Source organism: Moschus berezovskii, chromosome 10 (assembly GCF_049115385.1).
Source record: "Moschus berezovskii isolate FMDL1 chromosome 10, NW_MosBer_1.0, whole genome shotgun sequence".
Classification (NCBI taxonomy): Eukaryota; Metazoa; Chordata; class Mammalia; order Artiodactyla; family Moschidae; genus Moschus; species Moschus berezovskii.
In genome coordinates, this window is record NC_142469.1 from 13,527,067 (window position 1) to 13,545,693 (window position 18,627).

An 18,627-nucleotide genomic window follows, 5' to 3' on the forward strand; every position below is an offset into this window, starting at 1 on the left:
GGGGAGGGGACGGAGGGAGGGGGAGAGCACGTCTGAAAATTAAAGCCCCGGCTCCCAGCCTCCTCGGGCCTCCAGGCCTGAGCCTGCAGTGTGGGGCCGGGTCGGTGAGAAGGCGCCGGTTCTCAGACCCTCGGGGTGTCCCCTCTGGCCCCCGCCTCCCACCTTGCTCGCTACAGGTGCGTCGCCAGAGGCTGAGCGGAGCCACGCCGCCCGCGGGATGCTCGCGTCTCCCCGCTCTTCCCCCGACGGCTGCACCCCCGCCTCGCCCTGCGCGCGCTTGGAACACTCCAGCGCTTCTCGCCCTCGGCTTACCTGGTCGATGGTCTGGATAAGAGAAGAGAAGAGGGAGGAGACAGTGAGAAGGCGGCCCCCCTAAACCCGCGCACAACTTACTTGAGCCGCGCACAAGCAGAGCCCCGACAGCAGCAGTCGCAGCCCGAGGGCCCTGCGGCCCGACGCCGCCCAGGCCATGCCCGCCCCGCCGCGCGCACAGCGGCTCTCGTCCCCGCCAAGAGCGCCCCGTGAGCCGGGGATGCAAGGGGGCGCCGGGCCGGGAGGCGTGAGTTCCTCCTGTTTATGAACGGCCCCGAGAGGGTCCCGGGGATTGGAGGAGAGCTGGCGGCCCAGGAGGACGGATAGAATGACAACAGTCCCCCTTAACCCTTTCCCCGCCTCCGCCCCACCCGCCCTTAGGGAGCCTCTCGCGGCCCCCAGAGTCTTCTCAGGTAGTCTGTGTGCCACCGGGGGCTTGAGTAGTCGACAGGCATTTTCCCGGAGAGAGGCTGGGGGGTGAGGGGTCCGGGGGCTGAGGAGGGTCGTAAGCCACCCAAGCTGGATCCATATCCCTTCCGCCGCCCCCTCCCCCGCGCAAGTGGTTTCTACCCGCAGACTGTGGGTGGGACCCGCGCTTCTTCAATGTCTGGCCTGTGCAGCAAAAGCCTGGACTCTTCTAGACAAACAGTGAGGGCGGGGAGAGTTTGCGGCGGTGTAGAGAGGCAAGCTGGCTGCAAGTGGCCTTTGCAGGTAGTCTAGGGACTCACCGTGATCCTGGCTGGCAGCTCATGGCAAGTTTCTCTCCGGGGTCGCAGGGGGTCGCAATGGATCAGCATCCATTGAAGTTCAAACTGGAGAAAGACAACAGCCAGTCAGTGAGGTCTCTTTGAAGAACAGAAGTGGGTCATTTAAAAGGGAGATGCGATGGTAAATGTGGTCCAACTGTTGTGTCAGGTCATCAGTTCATCTCAGCGGACTAGGACTCTTGTTCCTTGAATACAGTTTTTCCAGGAGGAATGGGCTGGAAATCCTTCCCACGTTTCTCCTATCATTGGATATAGATGACTTAGCTCTGCATTGCTCCAGCAGAGCCCTAGGCAAGAAACCCACCAGGGATATTTACTTCCTATTTCTGTTCCCACCACAACCTTCAAGAGGTAGATTCTATTAAAATAAGTCTCAGAGAGAAGAGGTAACTGTTCTAGGCACAAGCCAATAAACGTCGGAGTCTGGATGGGAACCAAGGCCTACTGAACTCCACAGAGGACATATTCAATAAGGTTTCACTCAGGAAAAGATTAGAAACAGCGAGCAAAGAGGTGGCACCAGGAACGAAACAGAAAAGGGGAAAAGGTCCCTGGGAGAATATGCATGATAGATATTGGCCATGGAGTGCCTCTGCCTAAAATGGAAACAAGATCTAGAAGTGGAAGGAATTAGAGAAATCTAAGACTCAGAGAAAAACAAGAAAATAAAAAAATACTTGAACTTTGCATAATACTTACATTTTCATTGGTTGAAGAGAGATAAAATTCCTAGACAACTAAAAGTCAGGTGTGTCCTGACAGCTTCTTACATTTTAGCAGGTGCTAAGGGAGAGAGAAAAGTAGGACAGAAAAGAAATAGAAAAAAGGAAGAATGGCCAGGTCTGAATCTGAAAGCCTCAAGCGAGAAGGTATAAAAAAAGTTGGTGTACCCAAGGGAAGCCTGCCATCAGGTACTACTCTGGCTCCTCTTCACTGAGGAAATTCCTCGCCAGGCATTTCCAATCAAATCCCTATTTCTTGATCAGTTGATTCTCCTGGCATTATGCAGATATCTAAGTGACCAGGTCCCAAAGCTAAACACAATGCATCTAAGTGTAAAGTAATATAAGGTAAAGTGATCTCTTTTCTCTCATCCAGCGGTGATTTGCCCTCCATCCCTCATGCGGAAAGGACTCAATCTACCCGATCTAGAATTGTTAGATGCATTTTCCCATTGTTACAAAAGCATCCAGGGTTGAGATTACTAGATGAAAGATCAAGTTTGAAAAGAAGGAGAGATGAACTCCTTCCCTTCTACCCACAGAGGAAGGGAAAGTAAAACAAAAGGAGGCTTTTCATTTTATAAAGGGGTGAAAATAAGACATGAAGCTTTGACATTCCCACACTGATGCCACTTCTCACATGATTCTAATTGCCCTGGAGTTCTCTTCCTCTGTTTTTCTTGTTTCCCTCAACCCTCCCATACCTTTTCTCCAGAAAATGTGGACAACTAGGAAAATGAATTAATTGGGATGAAAAGAAAGCTAAATCAAAACCTATTTTGAAATGGGAAGTTATCTACAAATTGTATGAAAATAATGACAGATCAGCATACACAGTTATGTATTCTTGATGTGAATTATTTTACAATAGCATACTGACATCCCACAAAGGAACTGCTTTCCAAACCACACAGTATCTTGCAGCTAAGGAAATCACTTTAATCAAACACTTTATTTTTAATCAGAATAGTCTGATTTGCTTGGGAGGGATTTTATTTTTGTTCTGTTCTAAACTGCAGTGGAAGTTTTAAAAGGAAGATAAAAGAAAGAATGGACCAGCCTTTCCGTTAATGATTGCTAAACATGAGGCACAGCCTCCAACAGCTATTGGAAGCCAGTCATATATGGGTAAAGGGGCTCAGAGAGGTTAAATCATTTGCCACAGGTCACATAGCTAGTAAATGTCAGAACTGGAATTCCAAATGTGCCTGACTTGAAAATAAGGTCAGCCTCCTTTGAGAATACATCCTATCTCCAGAATGAAGTATGATTTTTCAAGCAGGTAACCCTAGCACTTAGTGATTGAACATTTGCATTGAAAATGAATAGAAAAGACAGATCTAGAAATAAAAACTGCATAAATTTGCTTCCAACATGTACTAGAAAACTTCAGAACTAGACTAAGAAATTTCCATAAGACAAAAAAATTCCCTATTTGCATGCTTATTATAGAAATATATCCAGAAACAAAATTTCTACTGTTGCTCCCCAAATTAGCAGCTGCTTCTATATGCAGTTACATATTCATGTGTATGACAAAATATGACATATAGGAAACATGATTTTTCTTCTTTAATGACCAGATAAGTATTTTACCAAAATAAGAAAAAGTGTTTCCCCATCCCTAACTCTCAGAAGAGACCACTAATACAATGTTATTTACTTACTAAGTCCTTCAAAAATTGATACCAAACTGGCATTCACTGTATGCATGTGATATTTTGATTCTCAAGAATAATTCATACCTTAAACACCTTTAGAAAGTTTAATTATATGGCTAACCAGGAAACCTATATCCTTTGTATAGATAGTTCATTTAAGTTACTTATTGCAAATGCAAAAAAATTCATTAAGCTATTTTCTCAGAAGTGTAATTCTCCCTGGATAAATGGGTACACCTGTGTAAGTATGCCCGGTGCAGTGTGATGCAGGATAAAAGGGAATGAAATGGAATTCATCTGTGAATACAGGTGGGTTATGACAGAGTGCCACCCAGGTCAGGGGTCTCTGAACACATCTCTGCTTCCTCATAACCACCACCTACACACTATACAATAACTGTTGGGGGCATGCAATATTAATTCCAATTTCTATGCTTATTATTTTGAAGGCAGATTGGCAGAGTTTCCTGGTAAAAGTCACTTTCATCATACATCTAAAATGTTGATTTCCACTCATCTCATTTTCAAACCTGCAGTCATTTTCTCTTTGAATACCCATGGACAAAATATGTGTGACAAATACTTTAATTTAGTCTTTTACTTTTGAAGTCCCAGTAGAAGCCAAGCACTAAGGAAATATTCTAGAGAAACCACAGATATTTTCCTTTCCACAATGGAATTACAGTATGTGACACTTGAGAAAAAATTCTAGAAGAGAAAAAGTAAAGTGTTTTTTATAAATCTGTTAAGCAGAACATAAAGTGCCCTAGGCCAACCTATCTTTCTCAACATAAAATACTTTTGCATTGTTTCAAGAAAAACAGTTGTGTGAGTGTAAGCTACCTTGCTGCTACTGCTGCTGCTACCCTACATCTGCCCAAATTCATCATTACCCAATTCTTTTTCATAAAAGGTATAATTCGATCCCCTAAGATAGAGTAGGGTCCAGAAGACAACACATTAAAACATGGAATTTTGGCCCTAACTCTTAATTCTTATTAGGGCTACAGATTTTTACTTATTTTGCTAGGCTACCAATAAATATTAATAAACTACTTAAGACTTTCATAAAAATTAAACAAAAACTAACAGCAGACAACTACCTTTTCCTCCTGAAAGAGAATTCTAATGATAAACTATGGGACTTAGCTCAATATTAAGGAGAATGGAACAAGGCTTAATTTTTTTTGCAAACTGAATTATTGAATTTTATACACAATGCCTAAAAACTAGCTCTTCAAAGATAAATTCTTGAACAAGAGATATGTTTCATTAACATTTTTGTCTAGACAGTACAAAAAAGGTTTAGAAAAATTACTTGAATTTACAGATTTCATGCTTCTTTTTAGTTTATGAGGAAATGTTGGTTTCTGCCATCATAAGGGAACTCCTCTAGGTGAAGCTTCCTGGCAACTGAGCAGGAGGCTCTGAGTTGCCATGAAATTGAAAACTCCCCTATCTCTATGTAGACTAGGCCATGCAGTTCCAGACATAGTGCTGGAATGTGGTTAAATATGCTTTACATGTACTCATTTTTAACTCAGCATATCTTCATATAAAACATTCATGTGCTTCAAGAGAGAGACTATGGAAGACACAAAAATGTTTAGGCTATAGGACACTAACTAAGCTGAAAAATGCTTTGACAATAAATACAATGGTAGTAGAGATGAGAAAGATATATTTCTGGCTAAAGCCATCAACAAGGGGGATCATATAATCTGGAATACTTGAGTGGGGACCTAAAGGGCATGTAAGGTTTTCCTAAGCGGAGATCAGGAAGGTGAAGGAGGTGACAATAATTAGGCACAAGGGTGGAAAGTTATGCAGAGAGAAGGGACAGACTCCCTGAGCAAATAATTTTTCCCCCTTGAATTCTAAGGAAAATAATTGGAATATTATTGAGTAGATAATTACAGGATTGTCATCAAAGATTTTCTGCTATGGGGATGGGATGACGGAGGGTGGCCTTAATGTAGAAGGGCATTTAGGGAGATGATGTGCTGGTCCTCTGAGGCATGAGGCGGTTACTGTAGCAGAGTATCAAGAAGAGTTACTCTGAGTCATGGTGAGGTGTCCTGGGTGTCCTCCTCTCGTGCCATATGCCCCTTCAGTTACCATCTTGTTTCCTGCTCCCCTTCATACAGAGCTCAGAAGAGTGACACAAAGCCAAAGATGCGACCATAAAAGGAAAGTACAGGCAATTTTTTGATGAATATATATACAAAAACAAAATATTTTTTTTTCCTCAACAAAATATTAAAAAATCAAGTCCAACAATACATAAAAAGAATCATACACCACGATCAAGTTGGATTCACTCTAGGGTCACAAGGATGGGTCAACATACACAAATCAATCAATGCGATGCACTACATTAACAAAACAAAGGATAAAAATAACACAATCATCTCAATAGAAGCAGAAAAAGCATTTGACAAAATTAAGCATCCATTCATGAAAAAAGTGTGTTTCAAATTTGGTACAGAGGGAACGTATCTTAACATAATAAAGGCCATTTATGACAAGCTCACAGCCAACATAATACTCAAAAGTGAAAAGTTGAAAGTCTTCCTATTGAATTCAGGAGCAAGTCAAGGATAATCACTCTCATGACTTCTATTCAACATATTACTGGAGGCCCTAGCCACAGCAGTCAGACTAGAAAAAGAAATAAAAGGTATCTGAATAGGAAAGGAATAAGTAAAACTGTCACTAGTTGCAGAGGACATGATACCCTGTACAGAGAACCCTAAAGTCTCTACACAAAATCTCTTACAGTTAAGAAGTGAATTCAGCAAGATAGTAGGATATAAGATTAATATACAGAAATCTTCTGTTTTTTACATTAATAATAAAATGTCTGAAAGAGGAAGTAAAAAAATCCCATTTAAAATTGCATCAAAAGAAAAAATACCCAAGAATAAACTTAAACCAAGAAGATGAAAGAGCTATACTCTTAAAATTATGAAACACTGGTAAGGAAACTGAAGGTGATACAAAGAAATGGAAAGATATCCCAAGCTCTTGGGTTGGAAGAAATAATATTGTTAAAATAGCCTTACTACCCAAACCCATCCACAGGTTTAATGCAATCCCTGTCAAAATACCTATGATATTGTTCATGGAACTAAAACAAATAATCCTAAAATTTATATGGAACCATAAAAGACACAGAATTGCTAAGTCAATCTTGAGAAAATAGAACAGAGGGAAGGAACAAGATGGCGGAGGAATAGGACGGCGAGACCACTCTCTCCCCCACAAATTCATCAAAAGAACATTTGAACGTGGAGTAAAGTTCACAAAACAACTTCTGAATGCTGGCAGAGGACATCAGGCACCCAGAAAAGCAGCCCATTGTCTTCGAAAGGAGGTAGGAAAAAACATAAAAGATAAAAAGAGAGACAAAAGAGGTAAGGATGGAGCTCCATCCCAGGAAGGGAGGCTTTAAAAAGGGAGAAGTTTACAAACACCAGGAAACACTCTCACTGGCTAGTCTGTGGCAAGCCTTGGAACCTCAGAGGGCCACATAACCGGGAGGACAAAGAAAGAAATAATTAAAACCCACAGATTACCCGGCAATGGTAACTCCCAGCGGAGAAGCAGTGCAGACGCCTGAATACACCATTAGCAAGCGCGGGCTGGGCAGGGAGGAGCCGGCTGAACTGCTTAGAGAGGACTGGGCTTGAATGCTGTGAGAACAATCTGAGAGATCTAACAGGGGATAGCAAAGTAGACTGGGATAGCTTCCCCACGAAAAGGCGGAAAGCTCTAACCTAAAACTCCACCAACCCCGCTCACAGAACAAAGGACTGAGCAGAGCGAGCTGGCTGTGGTTGCCCCATCCCCCATCCCCCGCCGAGACAGGCAGGGAGGTCGGGCAGAGCCGGAGGGGGCAACCGCGGCCCCAGAAAGGCATCCGATACAAACTGCAGGCAGGCTTGTTGCTAATCAAGACTTCTTGGGCTCGGGCTGGTCGATATCCACCTAAGAAGGTGCGCCGGTTGTACACCCAGAAAACCGAGTGGCAGGGACTGGGGAGGCGATAAGTCGCAGCGACTGCGCTCGCCAAACACCTGGTCACCTGAGCTGCTCGGACCAGGGAAGGCACAAAACGCAGGCCCAGCCAAGTCTGCACCTTTGTGGAGTACACAAGAAACTGAACTTGAGCCACTCAGACCTGGGAAGTGCATACAACCCAGCGCCGGCCTCGGACAGTTCCCGGCGGAGCAACCTAGAGCCTGTGCAGTGTAGACTGGGACAACACACGTGCTGTGAGCGGGGGCAAACCCAGTGTGGCCGAGATGCTACGAGCACTCCCCACAGACGCCAGAGATATTTGTCTGCAGCATTCCTCCCTTCCCAGAACAGGACTGAACAACTGAGCCTTAAAAAGTGTCCACCCGCCCCCTAGTATCAGGGCGGAAATTAGACACTGACGAGACCAGCAAACAGAAGCTAAAACAGAGGGAACCACCTTGGAAATGACAGATAGAGAAGTCTAGAGACTACTCCAAGAATAAGACCAAAAACCAGAGGCAAGAGGCTTAAGCCCAAATCCTGAGAACACCAGAGAACTCCTGAATCCATGGAACATTAATAGATAGGAGCTCATCAAACGTCTCCAAACCTACACTAAAACAAAGCACCACCCAAGGGTCAACAAGTTCCAGAGCAAGACATACCATGCAAATTCTCCAGCAACACAGGAAAATAGCCCTGAGTTTCAATATACAGGCTGCCCAAAGTCACTCCAAACCCACTGACATCTCATAACTCATTACTGGACACTACATTGCACTCCAAAGAGAAGAAATCCAGCTCCACCCACCAGAACACCGACACAACCTTCCCTAACCAGGGAACCTTGACAAGTCACCCATCCAACCCCACACACAGTGAGGAAACTACATAATAAAGAGAACTCCACAAGAGGGAAAGGCCACCCCAAGCAAAGCAATATAAGCAAGATGAAGAGGCAGAGAAATACCCAGCAAGTAAAGTAACAAGATAAATGCCCACCAACACAAACAAAAGAGGAAGCTATAGGGAATCTACCTGATAAAGAATTTCGAATTTTGGTGATGAAAATGATTCAAAATCTTGAAAGCAAAATGGAGTTACAGATAAATAACCTGGAGAAAAGGATTGAGAAGATGGAAGAAAGGTTTAATAAGGACTTAGAGAAAATAGAACAAAGTTGGAGATATAACCCATCCAGACTTCAGACTATATTACAAAGCTACAGTAATCAAAACTGTGTTGTATTGGCACAAAGACAAACACATAGCTCAGTGTAACAGAATAGTGAGCCTAGAAATAAACCAGCCAATAAGCAATTAATCTACAACAAAGAATGTAAGAATGTGGTGGAGAAAGCACAGGATTTTCAACAAGCAGTGCTGGGAAAGTTGGACAGCCACATGAACAGCAATGAAATTAGAATATTCCCTCATACCATATACAAAAACACTTAAGATAAAGACCTAAATATAATACCTGAAACCATAACACCTCTAGAAGAGAAAATAAGCAAAATATTCTTTGACAAAAATCATAACAATATTTTCTTAGATCAGCCTCCCAGCGCAAAAGAAATAAAGGCAAGAGAAAACAAATAGGACCTAATCAAACTTACAAGCTTTTACACAGAAAGAAAACCACCAACATAAAATGAAAAGGCAAACTAGAAACTGGGAAAGAACATTGGCAAAGACTGCAACTTACAAGAGATTAATATCCAAAATACACAAACAGTTCCTATAACTCAGTTCATATAACAGTTCATATAACTCAATATGGAAAAAGCAAGCAATCCAATCAAAAAATGAATTGGTCTACTTAGGTCTTCTGCCATTTTTCCAAAGAAAACACACAGATGGGCAACAGGTACTGGAAAAGATGCTCAGTGCCACTAATTATTAGGGAAATGCAAATCAAAACTGCAATTAGGTATCACTTCACACTGGTCAGAATGACCATCACCAACCAAAAAGTCTACACGTAATATATGCTGGAGAGGGATTGCAGAAAAGAGAATTCTCCTACATTGTTGGTAGGAATGTAAAGTGGCTCAATCACTAAGGAAAACAGTATGGAGTTTCCTTTAAAAAAGTAAAAATAGACCTACCATATGATCCAGCAATCCCAATCCTGGGTATATACTCAGAAAAAATGTAAAGCCAATGTTCCTAGCAGCACTATTTACAATAGCCAAGATGTTAAAACAATTCAAGTGCCCATCAATAGACAATTGGCTTAAGAAGATGTGGTACACACACGCACACAATAGAATATTAGCCACAAAAATGAATGAAATTTTGCATTTGCATCAACGTGGATGAGCCTACAGAATGTTATGCTTTTAGAAGTAAGTCAGACAGAGAAAGACAAATATAACTTTTATGTGGAATCTAAAAAATAATACAAGTGAAAGTGAAAGTTGCTCAATTGTGTCTGACTCTTTGCAACCCCATGGACTATACAGTCCATGGAATTCTCCAGGCCAGAATACTGGAGTGGGTAGCCTGTCCCTTCTCCAGTGAATCTCCCCAATCCAGAAGTCAAACTGGGATCTCTTGCGTTCCAGGTGGATTCTTTACCAACTGAGCTATCAGGGAAGCCCACAAACTACTATACATAAAGTAGATAAGCAACAAGGATTTACTGTACAGCACAGGGAATTACATCCAACATCTCATAATAACCTATAGACGGAAAAAGACTATCTCAAGAAAGATCAACTACTTATACTGCCCCCTTGAAACTAATGCAATATTGCAAATCAACTATACTTTAAAAAAAGGGTCTCCTTCTAAGAAGCCCCTAAATGCCCTGTCATACATTGTCAAAATTCAGCCAAAGAGTTGCTTTAAAATGAAGAAAACATGTTGCTTATCTATTTGAAATCATCTGCCAGCTCTCCATCTCACACATGGCCGGAAAGCCAGCATGTTGACCTGCTCCCCACTCTCATGTCTGGTCCCTCTCCAGCCTCAGGGCCGGCTTCTCTCTATCTCATCCTGGACACGCTGGTCTCCAGGCTTGCTTCAGACACAGTGGACAACACCAACACCAGGTTTTTAACTCATTCTCTCTTCTTAAAATCCTCCTCCCCTAGACCACATATATATGCTCACTCCCCCAACTCCTTCAGGCTTCTACTAAACGGTTTCTTTCCCTCAAGGAGGTCTTCTCTCCAAGCACCCCAGTTTTCTTCTTTTCCCTCCATAGCATTTGTGACCACCTGGTAATACTATAAAGTTACTCAGTTACTCACCTATCCCTGTCTCCTCTCCCTAGGATGAGTGCAAGCACCACTGTAGCTTCAATTTCCGCCTATAACTTAGCAGATGTTTAATAAGTAGTTGTTGAATATTAAATGTACACATAGATATTGATTAAAAAATAATGAAGAAAGAATTGATAGTATTTGCCTTCTGGTTTGATTACAGCTTACGGAAAGCCCCTTCCCCTGTCTGGGTGTCAAGTTCTTCATGTATAAACTGAGAGGTTTGAACCACATAGACTTAGTCATAGACTTAGTTTCCTGTATCTTTGAAAGACCAGGATTCTATGGAAACCATGTTGTAACCTAAGAAACTAACCACACAGAGATTAACATGAAGGGAAGTAAAAGTGCTATTGAATCAATCTCTTGCCTTCTAGCCACCTAGAAGACACGACAAAGATTTCTGTATGTTCTTAGCCTGTATACATTTTAAGAAAAATAGAAATACTAATAACACTGATTGTTTTCAGTTGCAACAGTCTGGGCACAGCTGAGGCCGATAAAAATTTTCATATTTTCAATTTTCCATTGAAAGCAAGTTTGGCCATCATTTAGGTTTTACTCTAGTTATCCTTAGCACCTTCGCCCATCATGACTTCTCCTCTGTAAGCAGAGCTCTTTTTTCTGTGTGTTCCTCTTGTTTCATTGCCACCTAGTAGAAAATCTAGCTGATGTTCTTAATGTGGTCTATAGTGTAGCAGGCTTTATCTCGAAAAACTTGACAGCATTCAAAAATATTCTCATCAAATCACAACATCAAAGTGTTATAAAAAGTATTTTGATGTTGAAGCTGAAACTTCAATACTTTGGCCACCTGATGCGAAGAGCTGACTCATTTGAAAAGACCCTGATGCTTGAAAAGATTGAAGGTGGGAGGAGAAGGGAACGACAGAGAATGAGATGGTTGGATGGCATCACCGACTCAATGGACATGAGTTTGGGTGGACCCCAGGAGTTGATGATGGACAGGGAGGCCTGGCATGCTGTGATTCATGGGGTTGCAAAGAGTCGGACACGACTGAGTGACTGAACTGAACTGAGGGACACGTACAGGTAACACTATCATTTCTCTTGTATTTAATACTTCCAATTGAAAGAGGATTTTTAAAAAGTACCTGTCAAAAACAATGTAATGAGCAAACTTAATAGCTTAGATATTTTGTACTGTAGATATCATGCATTTCTTAAATCACCAAAAGCATAACTTCCCTATAATATTTTCAAACACCAAAATTATATTAATCACAGCCTCATAGTTTATTTTTCCCGTGTTATCATTCATGAAGCTCTGTTTGCTTTTACAGTAGGGAATTTAGTATGATTTAATTCTGTGGGATAGAGAGAAGGATGTGGCTTCTGCATCATGAGTTTTGCTAATTATATTTTCTCCGAATTTAACAAAAGAAACATAGTGCAACCCATTTGAAATATACTTTTAAAAACATTGTATTTGTCTGACTAATCATGTTTTCTGCATTGGTTTATTCAAAACATGCATAAGATAAAGGATTTGAATCATGTATTTATAAAGCCATATATACTTTCATCCTTTGGGCTTTCAAATAAGCCCAAACCCCTAGTGTACATCCTAAAAAGGTAGAAAGGCTAACTTTGTTTTCTAATAGAGCTGTGCCAAATAACTCTCCTGGGCAATCTTACTGACAACAAACAATAAAGAACGTGCCATAAAATAACATGTTTTTATGATATGATGCCAGGAAACTGAGCTTTGCAGTGAAATAAATGGCACCAACCTAAAATATAGGCACAAAGGCAAATAGAAAATATGGAATTTATTGCTATGAAATCAAACTAACCATGTATTATAGCAGTACATTGGGAAAAATATAAACACTCTGAGCCCACTAAATAACCATGAATGATGTGAAGGCATTTGAGTTGTAGTGCATGTGAGCAGCTGTCTTGAAACCTCCTGAAATTGATTCCCTTTTCCAATTTAGAAAAGAGAAAGAGACAAAAGTTGGGCTAGATTGGGAGAAATCACAAACAAGAGCAATATAAATGAGTCTCTTAGCGTCAGCGCTCCATCAAATGTCATTTTCCACTGCATTTTCATTATGCAGTTCTGAGAGCTACCTTTTGACATCAATTAATACCTTTAGAAGGAATGATTGCTTTTCTAAAGAAAAGCAAGTGCTGATCCTGCAAAAAGTATTCAATTCATGTAGAGTGTCAAAGATTAGAAGGAATCCAATTTCATGAAGAAAAATGGAAAAATACTCTGCAACTTGTTTTCATGCTATTGACACATTTCATTTTAATTTGAAATTTCTCACAAGTAATACTGAATATTTGCTGTCTCCAATCAAGAGGGAAGTGCCCCAGCAGTACATGTCTCCTACCCCTCAGTATACTCAGATAGCACCATTCACCACTGTAAGTCTTCCAAGGGCCAGTAATTGCCAGCAACTTCAGATTACAGCCAAAGGGAGAAGATCACAGACCACAAACTAAAATAAAAACAAGAGTGTAGGGACAATTCATGGGCATTTGGGTTTGTCTGGAGACTCGCATGAGTATTAGACTATTCTTAGTCTAGAAGAGTGAGGAATAGTGCAGGGAAATTAATGAAGCTAGAAAAGAGGAGAATTCACAAATACGGGAATTCCCATGTGAGAGTCCCTTTCCCTAGAACACTGGATTTATCTCATCCTGGATAAGTCTGTTCGCCTCCAAATTCCTCTCACAGGCCCCTCCCCTAGGAAACACCCCTGGACTTCCCTCCTATGCCTGCCTGCCCTGATCTGACTGAGGAGAGTGTCCCTTCGTCCACTTTCCTGGTCCTAATGGTGTTACATTATCATCGCTCACTCTTCTCAGCCACTCACCTTCCCAGGAACTGGGACACCCAGCCCTGTGGCTGGCACCTCGTGCACCCAGTATAGAGGCACAAAGTGAAAGTCCACTAAATGAATACAAGTAGGACCAATGTCTAAGGTCATGTTTTCTACTGTATAAACTTCTTTCTTTTAAAATAAAGAATTTCATTTGTCCTGCAAAGTAGATTCTAAAAAATTTATGCAAATCACAAATACCTTCCAAAATGAAAATGATGATATCCTTTATAAAGAAAGATATGTGGTTACACATATTTCTATTTTTCTCAAAGGAAAGTTAGTTGGCACAGAGAAAATAGGGTAGACTAGAAATTTTATGCCCAACACTGTTTCTGACAAGTCAAAAATCTATGTGAAATTGTGTCTTCAACTGAAAAAAATGGAGCTAATCCTATCTGTGCTTGCTATCTTATGAAATTGTTGAAAGGATAAAGTAAGTAAATGAGAGGGGAAAAAAGCACTTTTAAAACTTTAAATGGTATATTAGGGATATTAAGATGCTAAAAAGGCATAAATAGGATTTACTTATGTAGAATTTTCTACTTCTTTGTCTTATACAGGGTAAAAATTGAGGAATACAGTTTGGTGACAACTTTGGACTTCCCAGGTGGCTCAGATAGTAAACTGTCTGCCTGCAGCGCAGGAGAGTCAGGTTCGATCCCTGGGTCAGGAAGATCCCCTGGAGAAGGAAACAGCAACCCACTCCAGTATTCTTGCCTGGAAAATTCTATGGATGGAGGAGCTGGTAGGCTACAGTCCATGGGGTTGCAAAGAGTCAGACACGACTGAGTGACTTCACTTTCACTTTTGAAGTTGTCACTGCCCATCCTTGGGTGTAAGTAGGGTTTGGAGGGCCTATATCCTTGATCTATTTTTAGTCACCATACCACATCATCGAATACAGAGCTTTAATGAGACTTTAGGCTCAAGTCTCTTTTGTGTTTCCTTGTGATGGAGTCAGAATTCAGTACAAAGGGAAAAAATTGCTCATGCCTGTTGCAAATACTTTTAACATGGACAGTGTGCTGATTCTGAAAAGCTCCTTGGTGGACCAAAAGCAAATGCAACTCCAGCTGCCAGGTATTTTGTTGCATTCTTGCACATGGCAGAATAAAATCAAAGATAACTGGTCCTAACTGTTCTCCACCATGATGTGAGACTATACTTGGCAGATAACCCACAGTTAGCTGTGACATGACTGGCTAGACTATAACATAATTAATAATAGTACGACTTTACTGCTTTGGCCATTAGACAGCTTAATAGCATCCTAGCATGTAGATTTCAGAATTATGATGATATATTTTTAAGAACAGTGAATTAAATCAATTATATAAGTGCTTGATTGATAGTCATCACAGTGAGGATGTACTCTAAAGTCTCCTTCTCCTCGCTCATGGTCCAGAAGTAACACAAACATGGCAGAGGCTGGGTTGTCTGAAGGCCACCCCAGTGCCATTTCAAAGATTTTGCTGCACAAAGTTTCAAGATGGTGCACCAGTGGTCCCATTGGCTTTCTAACCCAGCCACTTGAGGTGTGATAACTCATTAGCTGGAGAAATACTTGCTCAAGTGTCTACAAGCCAGAGCAGTAATGTGGCAGTTATAAATTGCTTCCTGTCCATCACAGAATAGAAATTTCACACTACCCTTCACACTAATCACAATTCTTCCCTTGAAAATAGGTTATTTGAACAATTCCATTACTGAGATGCCCGCTAACCTTTCTTTCTTTGGAGAAGCGTGCAGGAACCATTCAAAATCACTGCGCCACCCCTGCTACACTCCATGATACGAGTTCTGTGACTAGAATTTTACAACTCTGTACCAGAGAGAGAGCAGAGAGTGTAGTGGATTGGGCATTTATTTATTGAGCTCTAAATTCTTTAGTTTTTCCCAAAAGATCACTTGCCCAGTAAGATTTAGTTTTTAAATTTCTGTAATATTATATAATATCCTTTCAAAGGATAACTCAGTGCAAGTTTAACAATTCAAAATGATAGAACTATATGGTACTAGTTGGCACAGTTTATGTGTCCTTATATAATTCCATATCTTTGTATCCATAGGTCTCTATAGCAAAATCACAAACAGAGCTCTAAAATCCTTTACTTTCATAACATGTCAAGCAAGACTTGACTATTTCTAACTAAAGAAATATTGTGTCATCTACATTATTTCTACATCTTCTGGGTCAGATACCATATGACTTCTAACCTCACTTCTCACATCCTGCAATTACTACCTCTGACCCCCTCGATGCCCCCTCACACACATACTCACATTTTTACTTGTACACTTCATCCAAACCACCCAGGCTCCCAATCTTTGAACATGGTTTATTTCCTCTCTCTTTTTCCTTTCATTCTTTTGCTCTCAGCTAGAATGCACTTTCTCCTCTTCTTTTACCAATTCAAATCCTTCCATGTCAAGCTCCATTGCTTCTGAGAAGAATGGGATTCTTGAATAACTGAATCTACCATCATCTTAACCTTACTTTGAATATGGCCATTGGTTACTTATACATTATATGTATCACACCAGTGTGGGGTTTTGCAGGTTGCCTCAAAGGATTCTGGGTGCTCCAGGTGGTCATGGAGCATCTTCCAAGTAGACTTTCAGCTACTCGGGACCAGGACCTGTCTACTCAACTGGCCCTGCTTCCCCATTCCATGCTACGCTCAGGTGGTCATGGAGCATATTCCAAGTAGACTTTCAGCTACTCGGGACCAGGACCTGTCTACTCAACTGGCTCTGCTTCCCCATTCCATGCCACGCTCAAAATAGGCATGAAAGACATTCTGAAAAACTGATTGAAAAACCTTTTTAAAACTTAATAACTGCCTATTGTTTAAGATATTCGGGTGATTTTTAAAGATGCTGAGGTCTTAATTTTCACCATTCTGGATTCGTTTTAATCTCCCTTAGTGTATGGCTGTATACTTACCGGAACAGAAACTTGAGGATTATCCACAAGTTTTCCCAGCACAGCAAAGCCATCGACATCGATTTGACCTCTTGGCTTTATAGGTAAGGACTCAATCCTGTTGCAGTCAACGAAAAGAGTCACACTGCTCCTTTCCACGCCAATCATGATCTTATGCCACTGGGAATCGAACAAGGAGGGCAAATTCGAAAAGGCTGCAGTTTGGAGACTTCCATCCAGCCCCTTGTATGAAAATGAAACAGATTTTGTTTGGCCATTAATCTTCACGCCAACTTGCTCCTTCCCTGAGGAATCCTGAATCTGCCAAATGCTCCAGTGCTTTTCAAGTGTGCTTCCAGTCATCCGAAAAGTGGTTAGAAAGGAGTATTCTTCAGGCAGCCCACTGGGATATAAATGCCTGAGTGAAATTTTAAGACAGTAAATATAACTCTTGTTTTTTGTACTCAGGTGTATTACCATATTTCCTAATTATGCTATTTTAGATTCTAGACCTACGGAAACACCACAGTGTGAAAACCATGTGCTAGTTGTTCTTTCATGACTGTTCATAAAGACCTTTACTGAAGTCCATTCATGTGCATTAAAGTTCCACCTTAAAATAAATATTACATACGAAACTCCCTCATAGCTAAGGAAGGTCCCCAAATGCCACATAATTTCAACAGTGTTACTATTTAATGCTACCTAAAGAGCTACTGTTCAGCAATCCCACCTCAAAAACACATTCTGCCAAAAAACACATTCTTGCAAAGTTCTTGGCAACATTCTTCCACAAATGACAGAAGAGAACATTTGAAATCCAAACAAGCGCTACCAATTTACATGTTTAATTAAAGCAGGTTCTTAAAATTTTATTTTGATGTAACATGTTAAGAGTATTTGTTCTTTTCATAATTGTTTGGATCTTCTCCTCCCCAAAAATAACCTAGAGTCACATAAGCATTTTGAGGATCGGTCACTTGCAGATGTGAGATCAGTCCCTTCACACTGAACATGTTTCTCTTTTCCAGGAACTTCAAAGTATGAAGTTACAGTAACAGCTGGTTGCTTGTCAATGGGCATGTGACAAGGGAAAGGTGACCAGTTCTTACTTCTCTATTGCAACCCAGTTGGTCCCCAATCTGCCAGTTAAAACGGTGGCCCTTCCTAATTCTTTGCTTTAAGTGGCAGCAATAAGACATCAGTGTTCCTCCTGCATCCTTCTCATCTTTGGAGGCAGCTGTCTGGAGCAGCACCAGCTACTTGGGTGGTCTTCTCATGATACCCAGCGACTCAAGGCTGAAGACCAAACTTAAAACTCAGGACCTAGGAAATGTAAATATCACCTCCACATCTCTGTCTTCAAGGTTGTGTCATTCTACTTTCCTCCTCATAAGCACAGAAAAATTATTAAGCAAAGGATAAATCTTAGGAAAAGTGAAGTCACTCAGTCGTGTCCGACTCTTTGCGACCCCATGTGGCCTCCCAGGCTCCTCTGTCCATGGGATTTCCCAGGCAAGAGTACTGGTGCGGGTTGCCATTTCCTTCTCCAGAGGATCTTCCTGACTCAGGGATCAAACCCAGGTCTCCCTCATTGTAGGCAGATGCTTTACCATCTGAGCCACCAGGTAAGTTTAGGAAAACTAGATGCCAATTAATTTTGTTTGACATTGCTTAAAACAGTTATGAACCAGGACCCAAAGCCTCAGATAATCTTCTTTCAGATCATACTCCAGTTTTATAGCCCTCTTCTGTGTAAAGAAGGAAAGACAAGAAGAAATATCCAAGTGGATATTGGGTTATTTATTACAAACTAATATGGTGGTGGTCGTGATCATTTAGTCGCTAAATCATGTCTGACTCTTGCAACCCCATGGACTGTAGCCTGCCAGGCTCTTCTTGTCCATGGGGTTTTCCATGCAAGAATACTGAATTGGGTTGCCAGTTCCTTCTCTGGGGGAATCTTTCCAACCCAAGGATCGAACCCAGGCCTCCTGCATTGCAGGCAGATTGTTTTCCGATTGAGCCACCTGGAAAGCCCCAACACATATAAATGTATTGTGTTGCCATATGTGCAATGCCAGTTA

The 18,627-nt window shown here is 41.3% G+C and overlaps 1 protein-coding gene across 3 annotated transcripts in view; it reads right to left on the reverse strand.

The window, feature by feature from the left end:
* COL9A1 (collagen type IX alpha 1 chain) overlaps nt 1–18,627 on the reverse strand; it is an 85,993-nt gene that overhangs the window by 61,039 nt on the left and 6,327 nt on the right. The window contains exons 5-7 of one of the 3 annotated variants that reach the window (XM_088840927.1): nt 16,562–16,958; nt 1,037–1,124; nt 903–924 (exon numbers count right to left, since the gene is read on the reverse strand). In XM_088840927.1, coding sequence (XP_088697053.1) covers nt 903–924; nt 1,037–1,124; nt 16,562–16,958 — 507 coding nt within the window. Of the gene's footprint in view, nt 1–312; nt 329–393; nt 472–902; nt 925–1,035; nt 1,125–16,561; nt 16,959–18,627 lie in introns of those variants that run through there. The other 2 variants (XM_088840926.1, XM_088840928.1) reach the window with 2 other exon arrangements.